Source organism: Balaenoptera borealis (assembly GCF_965194805.1).
Source record: "Balaenoptera borealis genome assembly, chromosome: 9".
Taxonomy (NCBI): Eukaryota; Metazoa; Chordata; class Mammalia; order Artiodactyla; family Balaenopteridae; genus Balaenoptera; species Balaenoptera borealis.
Genome location: NC_138873.1, coordinates 17,284,869 through 17,303,824, shown reverse-complemented (window position 1 = coordinate 17,303,824; position 18,956 = coordinate 17,284,869). Strand labels below are relative to the sequence as shown.

Genomic DNA, 18,956 nt, shown 5'->3' with positions numbered 1-18,956 from the left:
TTCACAATTTTTATTATTTCCATCAACGTGATGACTTCCAAATCAGGAATCAGTAGACTATCCACTATTCCCAGAATAAAGTAGTTAGTGGCTGGGCAATTAGGTGTATCTCTTTAATTCTTCTTACTCCACCTCCCCCTTCATCAGGACTTCCTTCTGCTGGAACTCCAGAACCATGGCTTCCTGCCCCTTCCCCTCATTACACTCATTGAATTGGGAGCAGAGAAGGGGCTGGTCTAATTTGGGGACTGGACAGGGAAGAGGGATGTCAAGGAGCCTTTCTCTGCCCATTCTTTTTTCTTTTTTTTCCCAATAGTTATTTTAATTTTTTAAAATTGAAGTATAGTTGATTTACAATGTGTTCATTTTGGGTGTACAGCAAAGTGATTCAGTTATTTTTATATATATATATATATATATATATATATATATATTCTTTTTCAGAATCTTTTCCATTATGGTTTATCACAGGATATTGAATATAGTTCCCTGTACTATACAGTAGGACTTTCTTTTTTTTTTTTAATTTATTTATTTTATTTTTGGCTGTGTTGGGTCTTCGTTTCTGTGCGAAGGCTTCCTCTAGTTGTGGCAAGCGGGGGCCACTCTTCATCGCGGTGCGCGGGCCTCTCACTGTCGCGGCCTCTCTTGTTGTGGAGCACAGGCTCCAGACGCGCAGGCTCAGTAGCTGTGGCTCATGGGCCTAGTAACTCCGCGGCATGTGGGATCTTCCCAGACCAGGGCTCGAACCCGCGTCCCCTGCATTGGCAGGCAGATTCTCAACCACTGCGCCACCAGGGAAGCCCCCAGGACTTTCTTTATCCATTTTATATATAGTAGTGTGTATCTGTCAATCCCAAACTCCTAATTTATTCCTCCTCCCCTACCCCCTTTCATAACCATAAGTTTGCTTTGTGTGAGTCTGTTTCTGTTTTGTAAATAGGTCCATTTGTATCGGGTTTTTTTAGATTTCACATATAAGTGATATCATAGGATGTTTGACTTTCTCTGTCTGACTTACTTCACTTAGTATAATAATCTCTAGATCGATCCATGTTGCTGCAAATTCTCTGCCCATTCTGACCTGAATCTGTCCTTCTGAATCATGTAAGCAACACCCTTTATTGCTGCACACATGACTGGTGCTCCTTCTGCCTGACTCTGTCACACTTTTTCATTTCACACTGCGCTGTGGAAAAAAATCTAATTTTTTTTAGAGATAAACAGAATAAAAAGTTGTCCAGCACTTTTTCCTTAAGTGTGTATGACACATTTTCAAGATTTGTTTCATGCTCTGTACATAAGGTGTTTTATCCAGGTGTGCGTCAGAACACCTGCTAGCTTTAACTCTTATTTGTAATGTTCCATTTCTTAGGCTCAATGGTAGGTCCACATGGGTTTCATCACATTCACAAGACCATGATAGAATGATGGTCTTTTGTATGTTTGTCATTAATATCATGTGACATCCATCAGTGTCATAATGGTGGAATTTTGCTCATAGTCCATTCTGTTTTCTCACCAAACATCATATAGGTCCTTAACTTAGTGGATAATTTTACAAGCTTCTCCTCAATTGTGTAATATTTTTACTTTAGGATACGTTTACTCTAAGAAATGCCCCTTAACAATGATGGTTGTCTCTCCTTGAGAGATGAAATTAATAATGTTTGCTCGGAACAACATTATTTTGTGGCATGTTCTGGGAAAAAAAAAAAAAAAACACTGGAAACAACATTGTGCAAGATCTCCTGTTAAACATATCCTGTTCCTGATAAAACAGATGTTCTGCATGGAAACAATAACTGGGTCCATTATTTTAATGGGGTGAATTTTAATACATTATATATCAAACTACACACCCAACCAATTTCCTAAGTAGCTACAGCACAGTCAAATGTCTATTATAAGTGACAAACTAACATGTGAAAATGAATTGTTTAGAATATTGGTTCCAGATCATCAAACATTTAATATGATTGTTAACAAGCATCAGCTTTGTATTCAGGAACGGGTACATTTTGCATAATATACCGTAAACATTGTGTTTATGGTGTGGAGTAACAAGTGATGCACTCAATAAATAAAATTTATTAGAAAAGTGCAGATAAAAATGTACAATAAAAGCAGGTAATTTCCTATCATGGTCTACGTTACCGAGTAATGTAGAGACTTAGACTATGAAGAAAGTTAAGAACAGAGGAGGGGAAGAGAGTCGAATCAGTTACTTTGTGTTGATGGTTATGGAGTTGGGTGTTAGAGAGACCATTTCAGAGGAACTAATAGAGTTGTGTCAAAATGCCAAGGCTTCCATACCGACTCCTGAACAGGAGGACTTAAGATGAAAAAATTGCAAGCTATACCTTTGCTTACCTCCTGCTGTTTAAGTTTGTAAATTTCTCTATGCGATAATGCTAAGAGGTTTGGTATCAGGGCATCGTGATTGGTTTCTAAGCACCAAGAACCTCTGAAATACATATCCCCTTTGTTGATTGCACTTGAGTCTGACATCATACCAATTGGACTTGGAATGTAACTCAAACATTTCCATACATTGTTTTGAGACAGACTATAAATTTGATCATTATAAACAAAGGTAGCAATAAAAACCAGGAGGATGTTAACCAAAGAGAAGTTCACTGGGGCTTCACACCACTCTGATATTTCTTCATAACCAATAAGGTCCTGGGACTGGAGGTGAGGGGGTTGCCAGTCATTAAACACTTTTCTCCTGTGGTCTGCTTGCCCACATCATCCTCTTCTCAGGTTTAATCACCTCAACACATTCATGTTATCTTCTGTATTTGTACCGGATTCCTGTTACCTTGTTTACATTTATACTTTCACTCCGAGTTACACTTAACGTTACTGTTTCATTGCTAAGTTTTAAAATATTGGTCTAGATTTGCAGTTGTGCTAATGATGAAATAGGCGACCTGAAAAAAAATGAACAATTAGATGCAAGTGAGAATTCGTAATTTGGATGATCTGCCCCCATTTTCTGAATGTTAGCTGAGACCAACCAAACAGTCTTCATGTAGTGCACATTACAGTCGTGAAGAAGATAGCAATCATTAAGAACCCAATAGGATTATTGGGAAACTCGTAATTAATCTGCTGGTTCAAACTTGAACAACATTAGTGATATTACTCACTCCTCTAAAACTGCCCACCATCCTGCTTATGACGTGCTGATCAGCCGGGGGCCACCCTGGACTTGGATCACACTTTGATGCAACCCTCTGCTTTTGCACCTATTTAGATTTAAAATTTTTCTCTACTTATAAAAAATTATCAGTGCGGTGCTCTGTGCTCTATTTACTACTATAACTCTCATTTTCTTATAGCATATTCTAACACTTCTAATAGTGTAATTATCCTGTTTTGTTGTCAGAGCTTATTTCACTATATTATTTTTTATCACAGGTAACAGGTATATATCTCTTTTTTTGCTTTCAAAGGGGATACAGTTTTTTTTTTTAAACCATAAAATGCGTGTTATACTCTATGACTTTATCTCTAAAATTGTTTGTGTCCTCTGACTCTTCTTTATGACTTTGTGGCACAAATGGATCATAGTAAATTCTGTGTCCTGACGACGGTCTAATCACATCCAGAGCATCATTTCACCATTAACTCTCAGTACCCTTCAGTTAGATTGTGCTTTTTTCTTCTGCAGTAAAATTGTCAACAGTGTCAAGTGATGAAGTTTGGAAAACAGTTCAATTTTAAGAGGCTATGGCTCTCATTTTAAAAATAGTTTTTCCAGAAAATCTGTTTATCTCTTCCATCTCTTCCCACCATACCCTAGCATTTTCCAAATCCCCCCATCTCTTCTTACACAACTATTTGTCTTCTGGTGTGTGCCATGTTTGGAAGTCTCATTAAACCAGCATCTGTTCTGTTTTAGGAGAAACCCGAAGCCAGCCCAACGTCACTTCAGCTGCGGTCCCAGATCGAAGTAAGCACAGTGACTTGAATCATCTATTTTTGCTTCTGTCCTTTTTTTTTTTTAAGTGGTGTTATGTACAAATCAGATGAAGCCTGCTGTTCTGCCTGCACTGACGCTGTGAATCTTCTCTCCTAGGAGTCACTGGGCTTCTGTAGCACCGTGTCAACACCAGAAGTGGAAAGAAAGTAAGTTTTCTTCCTTCTGTCCAGGAGCAGAATTTCTAAGGTGTCTTTTAGGTCCATTCAGAGGGACGTGAAATGGGTGATCGTATTGTGTATGTACTACAGAGCTTGATGTCATTTTCCTTACGTGGTGTGTGTGTGTGTGTGTGTGTGTAGATGGGTGAGTGTGTTTTGTAATTCAGTTGGTGATGCAGAGGATTCTGCAAAGCGTTTATTGATTTTACACTCCTTATGGTAAGTGAGCTTAAATATCTGAAAGTGAGCATGGAGAAAAGGAAAGGACAGCTAAGTCAACCAAAATGGTTTTCTTCTTTTACACTGGTTTTTGATATAGGATGAAAGTCATAAAGAAGCAAAGTACAAAAATAGAGTACATTCCAGAATAAAACAGTGATTACAGGACCCTCTATGCACCTTGCTTTGGTGGGTGACCTTAAAACAAGGATAAATGCTTGTGACAGAGATGACAAAGGCTCACTACCCTTTCCTGTTAAAGGTAGTATGTTTGCCTCCTTGTCCTAACTTGGACCCTGTAATTTTTACTCTCATGGAAGATAATTCTCTGTTGCATCTTATATTTCCAGTATTTCTTTTAGGCCACTTAAAAAGAAAACAAAGCAAAATTTTTTTTTCCTATAACCTTTCCCTTTTCTACTTTATTCTATCATAATTATGGTAGAATGTTCTATTTATGATTTTCTGAGGTAAAGAACTTTTGAGAAAGTCCACATCTTTCAACAGACACTTCCTCTGGCACAGAGCCACTCATACTGTTTCAGGCCAAGAGAGGCGTAGAAGTGGTTTAGGCATCAAGTATTTCTGGAATGAAAAGCACACGTTAGGCGAGCGTGTGTGTGCTTTACAGCACAGCTCTGCCTAATCCATCCACGTGTGTGTGCTGCTGGCACAGACGCGGCTTCCAGGAGGGAAGGCTGCTGTGTGCCAAAGCTTTGGTTCTCACTGAGCAGCTTTGGATCAGGCCTGAGGAGTGTTAGGGGTGATGAGCAAGAGAAGACCAAGGCCATGGCCCACTCAAGGGTGGAAGGTAAATGTGCAGTACATAGGAATTTCCTTTGTCTTAGTTGCATGTATTCTCCCAGGAACTTAGTAGTGTGGAGCCTGAAATAGCCAAGAGAGCTGAGTTGACATTGATTTTGAAATTGGAGGTACGATGGTGGTGTTGAACCGAGTGTGGGCAGAAACACTGAGTGAAGGGGCTGTGGGCTTTTCTGACCTGGTTTGCTACCTAAATGGCATGATTCAGGCTGAGAACTCAGGTGATCTCTCAGACTCTCTGAATCTTTCAGTGGACAAGAAATGTTTGCCTTTCCTCCTAAGAGGAAGTGACTCACCAAGTCACCAAACTTGTACTAATCTTATTTAGGCTGGGTATTTCTCCTTCCCCTCAATTGTGGGTAGTCATTCTTTCCATGTTTATATCTTCTACTTAGTAAAATGTGGCATGACGCTTGTGGCCCAGAGAAAGACTGACAGCCTCCTGAGGTTAACAATTTTGAGACACACACACACACACACACAAAGACACACACAGACACACACACACACTGCTGCTTACAATCCCCAACCTCCCATCTGTAATACTACCGCTCTGCTTCAGTTAAATTAAATAGTTTATTTAAATTTAGTTGTTTCTGAAGAATTTGAAAATTTCAATCCATTTCATCCTCCACTTCCCTTTAAATGGTTTTCGAAAACAATGACACTCTTTTTTCTTTTAATTAAAAAAAAAAACTTTTGAAAAGTTTTTTAACTTACAGAAAGGTTACAAGAATTATGTGATGAACTCCCATATAACTTTTACTTAGACTCACCAATCTGCATGCTTGGTCTCTCTCTTCTACACATATACACACACTTATGTAATATCATTAATTTTTACTGTTACTTCACTAAGTTGCACACCTCATGACCCTCACTCCTAAATACTTTAGCACGTATCTCTTAAGACAAGGACAATCTTGTAGAGAACCACAATATAATTACCAAATTAAAAAATTTAATAGTGATTTTCCTAATATACAGTTAATATTCAAGTTTCTCTAGTTGTCGCAATAATAATTCTTACAGCATTTTTTTTTCAATCCAGCACTTAAAAAAAAATTGCTCATGGCATTTACATGTCATGTCTCTTGCACATTTAATCTGAAAGGCTTTCTTGGCTTTTCTTTGTGATATTTTTTGAGTGTAGGCTAGTTGTCTTGTGAAATGTTTCTTGATCTGCGGTTTTTTTTGTTTCTCGTTTTTTTTTTAAGATTCAGGTAATGCATTACTGGTGCTGTGGCTTCCACAGTGCATTACATCATGATGTCAGTTTGTCCCATCGTTGGTGATATTAATTCTGATCTTTTGGTTAGAGTGATGTCTGTCAGGTTTCTTCTAAGAAGTTACAATTTTCCCTTGTAATTAATAAATATTCTGTGGGGAGATAATCTGACACTATGTAAATGTCTTGTTCCTCATTAAATTTTTACCTAATGGTTTTAGATTCTTTTAATGATTCTTGCCTGAATCAGTTTTCACTGTGATGGCTGCAAAATGGTGATACTTATTCTGAAATTGATGATTATTTTGGATTTCAATCTTCCAAAGTTTTTTTTTTTTTTGTCTTTTTAAACATGAGGTATCACCCTGGACGCTCAAGGTCAGATTATAATCTGAGTAGGTTTGATGTAGTGTTTATATTGAATTATTTGTATTTTTCTACTTGAAAATGCAAGTACTTTGAAATGCAAAATCCCGCTATTCTTCAAATGAAAATCCTTGCTGGTAACTTTGCAAGCCCTGGAGGACAACCTGGCAAACCAATTGGTTGTGTCTGGTGAGTGTCTGCAGAGTCTCTGCCAACCAAAATATCCTTCTGAGTCAGCAGTGTTGTTTTATTGGCAGATGGTTTCTTCTACTTTTTATTCAAAAGGCAGGAGAACTCAGTAAACAAAAGTGGACAAATCCAACAGCAGCACCACCTTAGAAGCAGAGGCGTAGATGATGGCAACAGGTAACAGGGGAGCTGAGAGGTTGATGGGCCCTTCCAGATCCACTGTCCCCCCTCTCCCCACAGTTGTCTCAGTGGCCTCAGCACCCCTGCCCTCCCTTCTCCCCCAGTTAAACCTGTTGTAAGAAAAGTATCAGGCATTAATTATGATGCAAACAGATGTCTGTTTTCTAAAAAATACATCACCTCTCCCAGTGGTATTTTGCATTTCACAAGGTTTAAAGTCTTAAGTTACAGGAATATAACTCTGGCAAGAAAACACCCAGGAGGTGGGTTTTGTGGGGGGAGACCAGCAGTGAGGATTCTAATATACCTGGCTTGACAGCACCTGGGTAGCCTGACAAGTGGGGGGCTGCTTGGGCTCTGTTTGGCTTGGCCCATCTGGCATCTAGATGTGCAGAACCTGCATGGTGAAAGCAGGGATGGACGGAGGGATGGATGGAGAGAGAGAGAGAGAGAGAGGCGGGGGGGGGGAGGGAGGGAATGGGCCTGCCAGCCGCCCCCCTCCCACTCCCCTTCCCAGTGTGACAAAGTCCCCATTCATCCTTAATTTTCTTACAGTCTGTGGGCCCTCCCTATGCTTTCACTGAAAATATAATAAAGGAGGCCAAAGGAGCTTTAATTTGAACCTCTTCTATGTATATCTATTTGCATTGCCTATTGATGAGACTATCCATCTTATTACACCAATCTTGGATTTGTGTTGACTGGTTGCAAAGGTGAATGTTAGTTAAAATTTTTGTTACTCACCAGTTATTCTCAAGAATAACTGAGAGCAGGCCGTTTTGGTTGGAAAACATCTTTGTAACGGTACCTGTTCGGAGTGGGTGTGGGCAGGGAATGTGTTGCCTCCATCCCAGTTCTGTAAGGATGGAGCCCTTAGCCACTGCAGTGCCTCCCACCCCAGGGAATTCTGTATGGAGAAAACCCAGGAGACCTTCTGTGCTTTGGATCCTGGCCCTATTAGTTAAGATGCATACCTAAGGAATAATTTCAGTGAGCCCAGATTCTTGCATCTTCCCATACATAGAAAGCCACTAAAATAATTAACTTGAAATGTCTGGTTTTTTTGGTGATTAATAGTAATCTTTTGATGTTCAACTATGTGTTTTTTTCTCAGCCCCCCCAAAAAAAAAAATCCTATATATCCTGGTTCCTCCCTTGTCTCTTAGGATCCGTTCCTCAGAGCTCTCTGAGAGGCTGTCCCCTGGGCTATAGTCTTCAGTAAGATCTCCAAATAAAACTGAACTTGCAACTTTTATGTTGTGTGTTTTTCTTCAGTCAACAAAGTTTAGTTACAGGTAACAGAAAACCTGACAAATAGTGGCGTAAACTAGTACAAGTTTCACTAGATACATTCTTGTTCAGGGGTAGGTCCAGGGCTGGCACTGTGGCTCAAGCAAGCCTTCAGGAACTCAGACTGTCCTTTCCCTTTCCCTTTCCCTTTCCCTTTCCCTTTCCCTTCCTCCCTCCCTCCCTCCCTCCAGTTTTAAAATGCTGCTGCATCTTCCAGGAGGGAAGGAGAAGCAGGGTAAAGGGAAGAAAGTAAAAGGGCAAAAAGCCAAAAGCACTTCCCTTACAAAGCTGTCCTAGAAACCCTGTACGCCACACTCCACTTTACCCCACTCATTTCTTCATGCAGCATCTGTTCCCAGAGCACCAGTGCCCTATGAGCACAGGGCACTGTTCTGGGTGCTCTTATTCCCATTGGCAAATGCAGAAACGGAGGCACAGAGAGATTGATAAATTGCCCAAGGCGACACAGCTAATATGTGACAGGTCCCAGATTGGCTCCCACTTAAGAATTCATGCTCCTAACAACTAAGGTCTAATTCCAAAGTACCTGTAGTTGTATTGCTTACGCAAATAGAGAGGTGAGAGGTGAATTGAGTTCATGAGCATTATGTAAATAGCAGCAGTTAAAACCTCCACTTCGGTTTCCCTTGGAAGTAGGAACAAGTTTTATTCTTATATAAGCTGGGTCTCATTTATCTATAGAGGCAGGAAGGTCCAAAATAAATCTCAAAACTTCACCTTAGCCAATATTTATAAACTCTTTTCTACTAAGTCTTTCACTAGAGTTGAAAATTCTCTGATTTAGTTCCCCTTTCTTTCATTACCTGTGGTGAAAAAGCCCAAACAATATAGTAGCATGATGGAAGAGGAAGATATAATAAAAGGGAGGGAGCTGTGTTCTGTGGTCGGATAAAATGGATAGAGTTTATAAATATTCTATGCAAGCATTTATTCCATTTGGCTTTCCTTCACTCTCGGAACTGTTTCATCTGGCAAGCTGGTGACTCTTTCTTTGGCCGTGCCACATGGCATGTGGGATCTTAGTTCCCCGACCAGGGATCGAACCTGCGCTCCCTGCATTGGAAGTGTGGAGTCCCAACCATTGGACCACCAGGGAAGTCCTGGTGACTTTTTGGAAGGTGTCAACTTTCCTTTTTTCCCCCTCAAAAATCTGTCTTCCCCTCCTCTTTCCCCCAGAGAAGAAGCCCCAGCAGGCATTCATGTGTCCCCTTTGGTCCATCACCCACCTCTGTGTCACCTGCTACCTCCTCTCCGATTGCTTGCGTCCTGGTCACATCCACCCTCTGCCTGCCTGGTTGCCTTCTCCCTCGATCTGCTCCAGGTGGGTGGAGCTCCTGCAATCTCGCAGACAGGCCATATTCTCCCGCGGACGCTGAGCCTCTTGATTGCTGTTCCTCTGGTGGGGTGCCCTGTCCGCTACTCCTACCATCCTCCCCACCCCCCTTACCTGCGCAAGCTCTGTTCAACCTTATTTTTATTATTTTTGGCCGTGTAGCATGTGGGACCCCTGCATTGGAAGCGCCGAGTCTTAACCACTGGACCGCCAGGGAAATTCTTCCATTCAACCTCAAAAGCTCAGCTCTGGTCTTGCCTCTCCCAGAAGTCTTCCCTGATTTGCAGATGGAGGTGAAGCGTCCCGCTGCTGGACTCTATAACCCCTGAGCTCTCCTGCTGCTGTTGCAGTGGGCTGCACTTATGGGTGCTCCTACGTGGTGACTGTGTGTGTGTGTGTGTGTGTGTGTGTGTGTGTGTGTGAGTGTGTCACCTCCCACGCTAAGGCCAGGATCTTTTACATAAAAGGCTTTCAGTAATGTTGGATGAATGCGTGAGTGGGTGGGTGAGCGCACACTGGTACATGCCACTTCTTCTCCACCCCATGAGAATCTCTCCATCCTCCCAAACCATAATTCCATTTCTCTGCCTTCCTAGTTGCTAAACTTCTCCCCTAAAGCTGGACCCCTCTCTTCCTTCCCTGCTGAGATGCTCTTTCCAAGGTCTGAGGCCCCTCCCCCTCGCAGATGCTTGTTGCATTTGGCACTGATTTTCCCTTTGGTCACGCTGCTCTCTCCGCCCTTAGTGTCCATGACTTTGTGGTTTTCAGTTTCTCCCCCCTCACTTTATGCCCACTCTTGGCAGCTCCCTTCTTCCCTGCCCACCCCTTACTCTGGTTGTTCCCCTGGAGCTTTCATCCAGCCTGCAAGTTCTCCCAAGATACCTACCCCACCCTTGGCTTTGAATTACTGCCTTGGGCACCCATGTCAAATCTACGCCTCTCCCTCTGCCCTATCCCCCCATCTGGTGACCTGCCTGTTTGCAGTCTTTTGCCGGATGTCTGCTCATTGCGATTCCAGTCACCCCAAGCTGCACATTCTTTTTTTTTTTTTTTTTTTTTAAATTTATTTATTTTTGGCTGTGTTGGGTCTTCGTTTCTATGCGAGGGCTTTCTCTAGTTGTGTCAGGTGGGGGCCACTCTTCATCGCGGTGCGCAGGCCTCTCACTATCGCGACCTCTCCCGTTACGGAGCACAGGCTCCAGACGCGCAGGCTCAGTAGTTGTGGCTCACGGGCCTAGTTGCTCCGCGGCATGTGGGATCTTCCCAGACCAGGGCTCAAACCCGTGTCCCCTGCATTGGCAGGCAGATTCTCAACCACTGCGCCACCAGGGAAGCCCTGCACATTCTTATGGTAGAACATACCACCCCTTCTTTATCCTTCCTTCTCACTGTGACAACCTGTTCTTTGTCCATATGTCCCCTCTTTTGTCCTAGGGACCACTTTCCACACTTCACGCAGCCTTTACATCTTATTCCCGCTCTTCTTCCACGATTCCAAAACCTAACTGCCCAATCTTGTTGCTCCCTACTTCTATAACTTTCCCTTGTTCCCCTCCTTTTCATCGTCACTACTCCACGTGAGACCCTTAACGCTCTTCTCATGAACTGGAGAAGAGCATTCAGGAAGTTACTCCCTAAAGTACAGTTAGGCAATTAGGTCCCGTCACACTGAGAGGATGCTGAGATCCCCTCAGGGACACTTATAATTTAGGATCTCTGCAGGTTTTCACCTTCGTGATCAAAACCCGCCCCCGTGCCTCCTCCCCTCCCCCCACCCCCATAGAGCACCAGCCCATCTTTACTGCTGCATCAGCCAGTTTCCCAGCCACATGACCCAGTTCCAGACCCACGGGACGCTCTTGTTTCCAGATGCCTCCTGGGTTGTCTGGAGTTCCTGCCTTGAAAGCATTTCCTTCATTTAAGTCCTGTTTTAAGGACTGCTTCTCCTTGAATGCTTTCTCAATCCCGTCGCCGGCTGTATTCTTTCCACCTCTTGGAATCCAGTAGCAATTTTGTGTGGATTTGATGTCACTTAACGTACTGTCACATGTGTCATCATCATCATTGTTGTCAACGTTATAGCACTGCTTCTTGGGTTATGTATGTGTATTGGGCACTGGTGCTAGTCACTTTTATTGTATGTTTTCATTGAATTTTTCATGAACTCATTGAGATACGTACTATTTTTGAGGATAATTACCTTGCTGAGGTCCCAGAGCAAGAGACAAAAGTCCTAATCTGGTCGAAGTGCCATTGTAGCCTTGGGGTTAAGATGCCTGGCCTGAAAGCAGATTCTCTGGGTTCATATCCAGGTGCTTTCCTCCAGCTCGTCAGCTCTTGGATAGTTACTTACCTTTATATCTACAGATTCCACGACTATAAAATGAGGATAAACATTACAGTACTGCCCTCAGTAAGCTATCAAGCATCTAATAAGTGCTCAGCAATCATGTCTGTTATCATTGTCTGTCCCGTCTGACCCTAGTTCATGCCCTTGCCCCTGGCTCTAGCCCCTCGTGCACTTTTCTAATCCCACCCTACCCAGCATGATCGTGAGCTCCTTGAGGCCATGAACTCACTCTCTTCCTCTCTTTGGATTTTCTTTAATATCCAGAACAGTGGTTTGCATAGAGCAAGTGCTCATTAAATACTTGCATCAAATTTATTAAATGCCCCCAATACTTTGAAGTAAGATTAAAACTGGATTATCTCCAGGACTGGAATTACAGAAGACCTACTTTGGTCTCACCTGTTAGCTAGCATATGCCAGTGTCTCCCTAAAATGATAGCAGTGTCATATGAAGTCAGTGCTTTCTGCTTGTGAATATTAGCATTAAAAAGACACCTGTTAAAAGCATTCTAAAAAACATGTAGTGGAGAGAATGGTAGTTTCCACAGATCCCCAGATCTCTTTCTAAGAGCTGCCCCTCACCTTCGCACCCGATTCCATTCTGCAGTCTTGTTCAAGTTGTCTCAGATTTTCCCTCCTCTCTTAATTAGAAATAACAGACCACATAACATCTCCAGATAAAGGTATGGTATGGAGAAGCACACAAAATATTAATTTTAAAAACCCTTAAAATGTTTTAAACCTGCAATTTTGTTGGGAAAGTACACTTGTTTTATTTTATTCTTAGTAACAGATTTATTGATATAGTTCACATACCATATAACTCACCTGTTAAACGGTATACAAGTCAGTGGGTTTTAGAGTGTATATTCGCAGGGTTTTTGCGACCGTCACCACAGTCAATTTTGGAGTATTTTTGTCAATTCAAAAAGAAATCCTGAAATGTGTAAGAAATTTCATAAGTTCTTTTCGAAGCGGGACCTCCTCCTCTTCCTCAGTTAGCTCGTTCCCAGCGCCTGGGCTTGAGGAGAGGGGCTCAGGCTTCATCCGTTTGTGGAAGCCCCCTGAGGGCAGGGGCTGAGGCCTGTGGTCGTGTGGACTCCTGTGTGACGGGCCGGGGCTCTCTTTCTCATTGGTAAACGTGAGCTCTAGAAGCCCACAGGCACGGTGATTGGTTATCAGTCCTCCTTGGGAACAGACCAGAGTCAGTGAGAATTGCTGATGAGGCCTGCGAGTTTGCTGGGAAATCCAGGTCAAGCCGTGTCCCCCGGAGCTGAGACTAATGCATCCCGTTTCCTCATCCTGTTTGTGGCAGAGCTGTGGGGTGTGGAGGGGAATACCACTTCTTTCCCGTGGGGAGAAAGCACGTGTGAGGAGTGTAGCAGCCTTGTGGAGGCACGTTCTTCAGAATGGCTCACAAGTCGGTTCTGCCCGGTTCAGGTGGATGTGTCCCCACTCTCCCCCCAGGAAAGGGAGGTGGGCGCTCGTGGCCCGTTAGAGCAGCACCAAAGGCGACTCGGGCCCCCAGTGTCTGGTCCTTGGAGCTCACGGGGAGGAGGGGGCGAGGTGAGACAGGCAGACAGCAAACTTAAGTTTCAGAAAATAAATAGGCTGCACCAAGAGCCAGGCATCGGCATTATGTATTCTGTATTCCTTTGCTTTAATCAGTTGAGCAGTAGCCATCTGCCAAGGCTGTGGACATGAGGGCAAGGGGCTGGGCTTCCAGTCTGTCTGTGATTGTCACCCCTCCAGGCTTCAGCTCCCAGGGACACGGCGGCGAGTCTGAGTCAGGGGGTCTCTGCGTTCCTTCTAGCCGGGGCCATCCCTCCTTTTCTGACCCATTCCGAAGCAGGCCGGGCACCGGCCAGCATTGCGCGGGCTCTCCGCGTTCGCTGTCGCCTGATGTCAGCTTTGGTGTTGGACAGAACCTGAGCCTGAATTTAAGCTCTGCTAGTTGTGGGATTTGAATTCTCCAAGCCTCAGGTTCCTAATCAATAAAACGTGCAGGATAAAAGCTCCTTCAAGGGTGGTTGTGTGAAATACCCAGTGCCGTGCCTGCCTAGGTAGGTGCTGTTCTCTCCACAGCCGCAGAAGGTAGGGTGCTGCTCCGCACGGCAGTGCACCTGTGGTTTCCATCCTGCGTCTCAGCAGATGGTGCCGGACACACAGCTCGTAGTGGCCACGGTCACTTACAATGCGCCTCTCCCCCATGGGCTTTCCTGTCCTTTCAACGCCCCGAAGATAGGAGGGTGGGGGAGGGCTGGGAGACAACCACCGCTTTCACAGAGCCCATGCGGTCACAACGTGCTGAAATGTGTGTTTGTGTGGGCGGCTGTGTGCCACACACGTGTGTGCTCCATCGCGCAGCATATTTGAGGGGCTCAACATTCCAGAACGCTGGGGCTCCAAGTAAGAGCAGCTGTGCCAGAATTCTCCACCTCAGCTGTTTCCCTCTGAAAACTCTATGGCCCCGAACTCTGGCTGGCGAGGGAGCCTCCAGCTGACCCAGCCCAGCTTGAGTCCACGTGCCTGGGCTGCATCGAGCGACTGCCAGGAGGTACTTAGCATGCAGAGGTGACCACTGATGATTGTCTGTCCTGCAGGAGAGGTGACCAGAACACTGGGCCGGGGAGGAGGGGGGCTATCAGTAAATAAATAGCATTCCTTTCCTGGCAGGAATAAGGGAGGACCCATACCTACAACTCGTGTGTGTAAATCCTCCTAACAAAACTATAATGTAAATGGTAGTTGTCAGTTAAGGAAACCGAGGTTTAGAAAGACTAAATGACACACCAAGATCACGAGTCCAAACCTTGGTTGAGGCAGTGGTGGAATTCCAATCCAGGTCTGTTTATCTGACAGCGCCAGGCCTTTATCATAGTCTCCACGCCCAGGACCACACAAGGATGGATGCACTTAGGGAAGACAAGTGATGGGCTAGGCCTCTAGTGAAGTTTAATTGAATAAACACTTTTCATGTTTCGGCTGTATGGACGAGTATGCTAGGCCCTGGAAAGATGAACAGGATAGGAAAGGTCGCCGTCCTCTGACACCCCGAAGAAGACAAGACACAGTGGTGTGATGCCCTGTGGGCACAGTGCAGAGGCACTGAAGGAGGAGGGAGAGTCCACCCCTGCAGGGAGGGGCGGGGCCGAGAGCCACGTAAATTCCCTATCAGTCAGGCTTCTGTTGGAGAAGCAGACGTTAATAGCATTTTGACCTCATGTGTCTGTGGAGGCTGCTTCCTCTTTGTCCAGTGATGTGGCCTGAAGTCAGCAGGACTGGCACTTGGGGCAGAAATGATGTGGGAAAGTGAGGAGAGAGGACAGATTGCCGCCTACAAGGATGGGCTGAAACCCAGTCATCTTCAGTACCGCCCAGCAAGCCTCCAATGTCAGGAACCTGCAGGAGGGGCTGGCGTCCTTCCCCGGGAGGGAAACAAGCCACAGGCCCAGGATCGGAGACCCCGAGGAGGAGACTGGGCAGGAATGCGAGCGCTGCAGCCCAGCTGCTGCCCTGCCACTCAGTGACCCAGGGGACACGTGACGACATGTGTTGGCCTCAGCAGGGCCTCATGCCCTGCACTGACCCTGAAGCCCAGAAAGAAAACAGCTACTACGCCGCTTCTGCTTTGCGCACCTCACGTGAAACATCTCACGGGGCCCACGCTGACCCTGGCGGGGGAGGGGATCTGGGAAACGTAGTCCAGCTGAGCTAAGGTGATGGACTGCAGATCCACCACAGCTCCCCCCAAGTCAGGGCTCAACCCCGCCCCCGACCTTCTCTAAAAGCTTTGTCCAAATAAAACCTCACAGTCAGGATAACGCTTGAAGCATATCGGCGGCTTGTTTTATCTTAGTGTATTCTGTATTCTCTTCTGAAGATCTCACTGGCAGTACCGCTTTCCGTATTTTGGAGGTGGTGGAGTAGAAGGATACAAGGAGGGGATGGAGAAGGAAGGATGGGGCACGCGTTTCCCATTTTCTACTGGGTTACAGCAGTGGTTCCAAGCGCGTCCGCAAGGCAGAGTCAGCTGGAGAGCTTGTTGAAGACAGACCCTCAGGCCCCGCCCAGCCCCAATGAATTGGATTCTCCAAATGTGGAACTCCGGAGCCTGTAACAAGTTTCCCAGAAGGTTCTCAAGCAGCAGCTTGGCTTTATGAACCTCTGCCAAAACCTGTTTCTTGTCAGTCGGATTGAAGCTGTGTGCTTCTTCTCCACACCTCAGTCACCAGTGGATCCCGGGGCCGCTCAGATGATGCTGGTGGACGTCAGTTATCGTCATGGTGTCCCTGGCAGTGCTGCCTGGTGTCCGAATCATCTCTAGCAGGTGCTCGTGCGTCACTTCAGATAAAGCCACAGAATCAGAAGGAGGAAGGATGTGAAGCAATCCGAGAGCAAAGTGAGACCGGCCAGCGGAATTACAGAGTTCAGGGAGGATGTCGGCAGCCCCTTAATGGCTATGAATGTGGAGGGCACGAGGATGTGACAAAGGAGATGTGTGGGGATTTAAAAATGAGATCTGAATGGTGACGGATGTTAACTAGACTTACTGTGGTGGTGATTGCACAATATATACAAATATCATATCACTGTGTCGTACACCTGAAACTAATATAAGGTTATACGTCAATTGTACCTCAATTTAAAAAATGAGATCTGAGAAGATAGGAAAGCTTGAGTTCCCATTTTCATAGTATTTATAACATCCAAAAGTTTTTCATCAGCTGTGTCTGAAGGAATTAAAAGTGAAAAAAAAACAAAAGAAAGACTGTGGCAGTGGTTGCTGTGGAAAGGACCCGATCCCTTGTGCTGCCAGCCAGGAGACGTAGGGCTGGCAGTGGCTCCCACGCCCCTGTCCTAGAAGGTGGTTGGTCCCTGTGCCTCCAGCACGTGATCAGACCACCAGGAAGGGCCCTGCATGCCCGCAGCTCTTCCAGCTTTGGCCTTCAGAGGCAGCTTCACTGACTCCCCTGCTCCCCTCCCAACAGCTGACAGAAGAAAGGCTGGCAGCCCTGGACCCCGCATCCCTCCCCAGGTTCCTCTGTGTCCAGATGGCACAGCGGCCAGTGTGGCCGGCGTGGCTTGGGTGATGGTGAATGGGAGCCACTGTTTGTTTCCACTGAGAAAGTTCTGACCCGCTTCCGGAGCCATCGCCATGGAAACAGACTGAAGAGATCATTGAAAGGAGCCTCTTTTCCTCCTATCTCCCCGCTCCCTTTCCCCATCCTGAGGCTCTGGCTGGTAGGGGCCAGCTCTTTGCAGCCTGGCTTTCCCTGCTGGTCCATGCAAATTTGATAAGAATACCAAAGGGTGGTTTTCCATACTGTGCCAGCCTCTGCTGGGATAAATTACCCCATATGCACCCTGTACCAGGCAGGGTGGCCGTCCATTGCCATACCCATTCCTGAGCTGGGTCCTGCATCACGCATACTGATAACCAAACGGCCTTCCAGAGGAGCAGGCAGGTGCTTCCCTGTTGATCCAGCCAGCCTCAAATCTCAGCCACGTTTCCTTGCAGAAAAGCCTTTCTTGGACCACATATTTATTACACGTATGCAGTAAATTTTAAAGGGGAAATAACTAGAAGGAAAGAATAATTGTGCTCTATTTACAGAATAAACAGCAGCCATTAAAAATGTAAACAAAGCTACTTACAGGGTTTTTTTTTCTCAATTTATAAAAACTAGCTTTTGTGGTGAAAATAATGTGATAAAATCCTGTTTTGTTTTATTTTGGTTTTGACAGTAATTTAGTAATTCTGAAGATAATAAAAACCTAAATAAAATGTAAAATTTGGGACTTCCCTGGTGGCACAGTGGTTAAGAATTCGCCTGCCAATGCAGGGGACACGGGTTCGAGCCCTGGTCCGGGAAGATCCCACATGCCGCGGAGCAACTAAGCCCGTGTGCCACAACTACTGAAGCCTGCGCACCTAGAGCCCGTGCTCCGCAGCAAGAGAAGCCACCGCAATAAGAAGCCCGCTCACCTCAACCAAGAGTAGCCCCTGCCCGCTGCAATTAGAGAAAAGCCTGCGTGCAGCAATGAAGACCCAACGCAGCCAAAAAAAAAAAAAAAATTAAAGTTTGCATCAAGGCCGTTAAAGGAAGGCATTGGTTTTTACTGTTTACACCAAAACGAGGATGAACAGAAGTTCAAGACCTCTTTTTTTTTTTTTTTTTTTTTTTAACGCTTTAATTTGTATGCCTGTTGAGGAAACATCGAAAGTCAGAGCTTGACCTGGGGCTGCAGCCTCCTGCGGCCAAGTCATAAACTTAAATTGCACTGTCAGTGCCAGTAAATGCACATCATTTTGGCTTCAGGCTCACAGTGTCGTGAATCTGGTTTTTAGTGGGAAGGACATTGGATTGGACGTCAGAAGAGCTGAGTTTAAGCCCCAGCTCCGTGACTTAGGGACAAGTCACTTCCATGAGTACTCCAGGCCTCAGTCTCTCCATCTATGTAATGGGGCTAGTTCTTTTCAGGGTCTCTGTAAGCCTGAAATCTGATGAGATATATATGAATGTGCTTGATAAACCCAGACCAATGCTTTATAGAAGTTTGTCATTTTTACTTCTTAACAACCAAATCTGCAGTGTTGAGGCACACGGGGGCATATTCTTTTCATATAGCAAGGAGTCTGGAGGTAGGTATTCCAAAGAATTATTTCTTCTACTCCCATATCCTTAGTATGTGACTTTCTTCCTTATATAATAAAATGACAACTGCTGGGGCATTCTGCCCATGTTTCAGGCAGGACCAAGGGGGAGGGCAAAGGGCAAAAGATGTGTCAAAACTGAGTCATTTCT

The 18,956-nt window shown here is 45.0% G+C and overlaps 1 protein-coding gene and 1 long non-coding RNA gene across 4 annotated transcripts in view; both read left to right on the top strand.

Annotated features, from left to right (window-relative positions):
• Nucleotides 1-18,956, top strand: part of SASH1 (SAM and SH3 domain containing 1) — a 250,699-nt gene that overhangs the window by 148,651 nt on the left and 83,092 nt on the right. For all 3 annotated transcript variants that reach the window (XM_082405434.1, XM_082405433.1, XM_082405435.1), the window contains exons 3-4: nt 3,911-3,961; nt 4,088-4,137. In XM_082405434.1, the coding sequence (XP_082261560.1) occupies nt 3,911-3,961; nt 4,088-4,137 (101 nt within the window). The remainder of the gene's footprint in view (nt 1-3,910; nt 3,962-4,087; nt 4,138-18,956) is intronic.
• On the top strand, nt 4,145-18,858 carry LOC309634961. The gene is made up of 2 exons (XR_014248532.1): nt 4,145-7,150; nt 8,320-18,858. It is a non-coding gene; the product is annotated as an uncharacterized lncRNA (long non-coding RNA).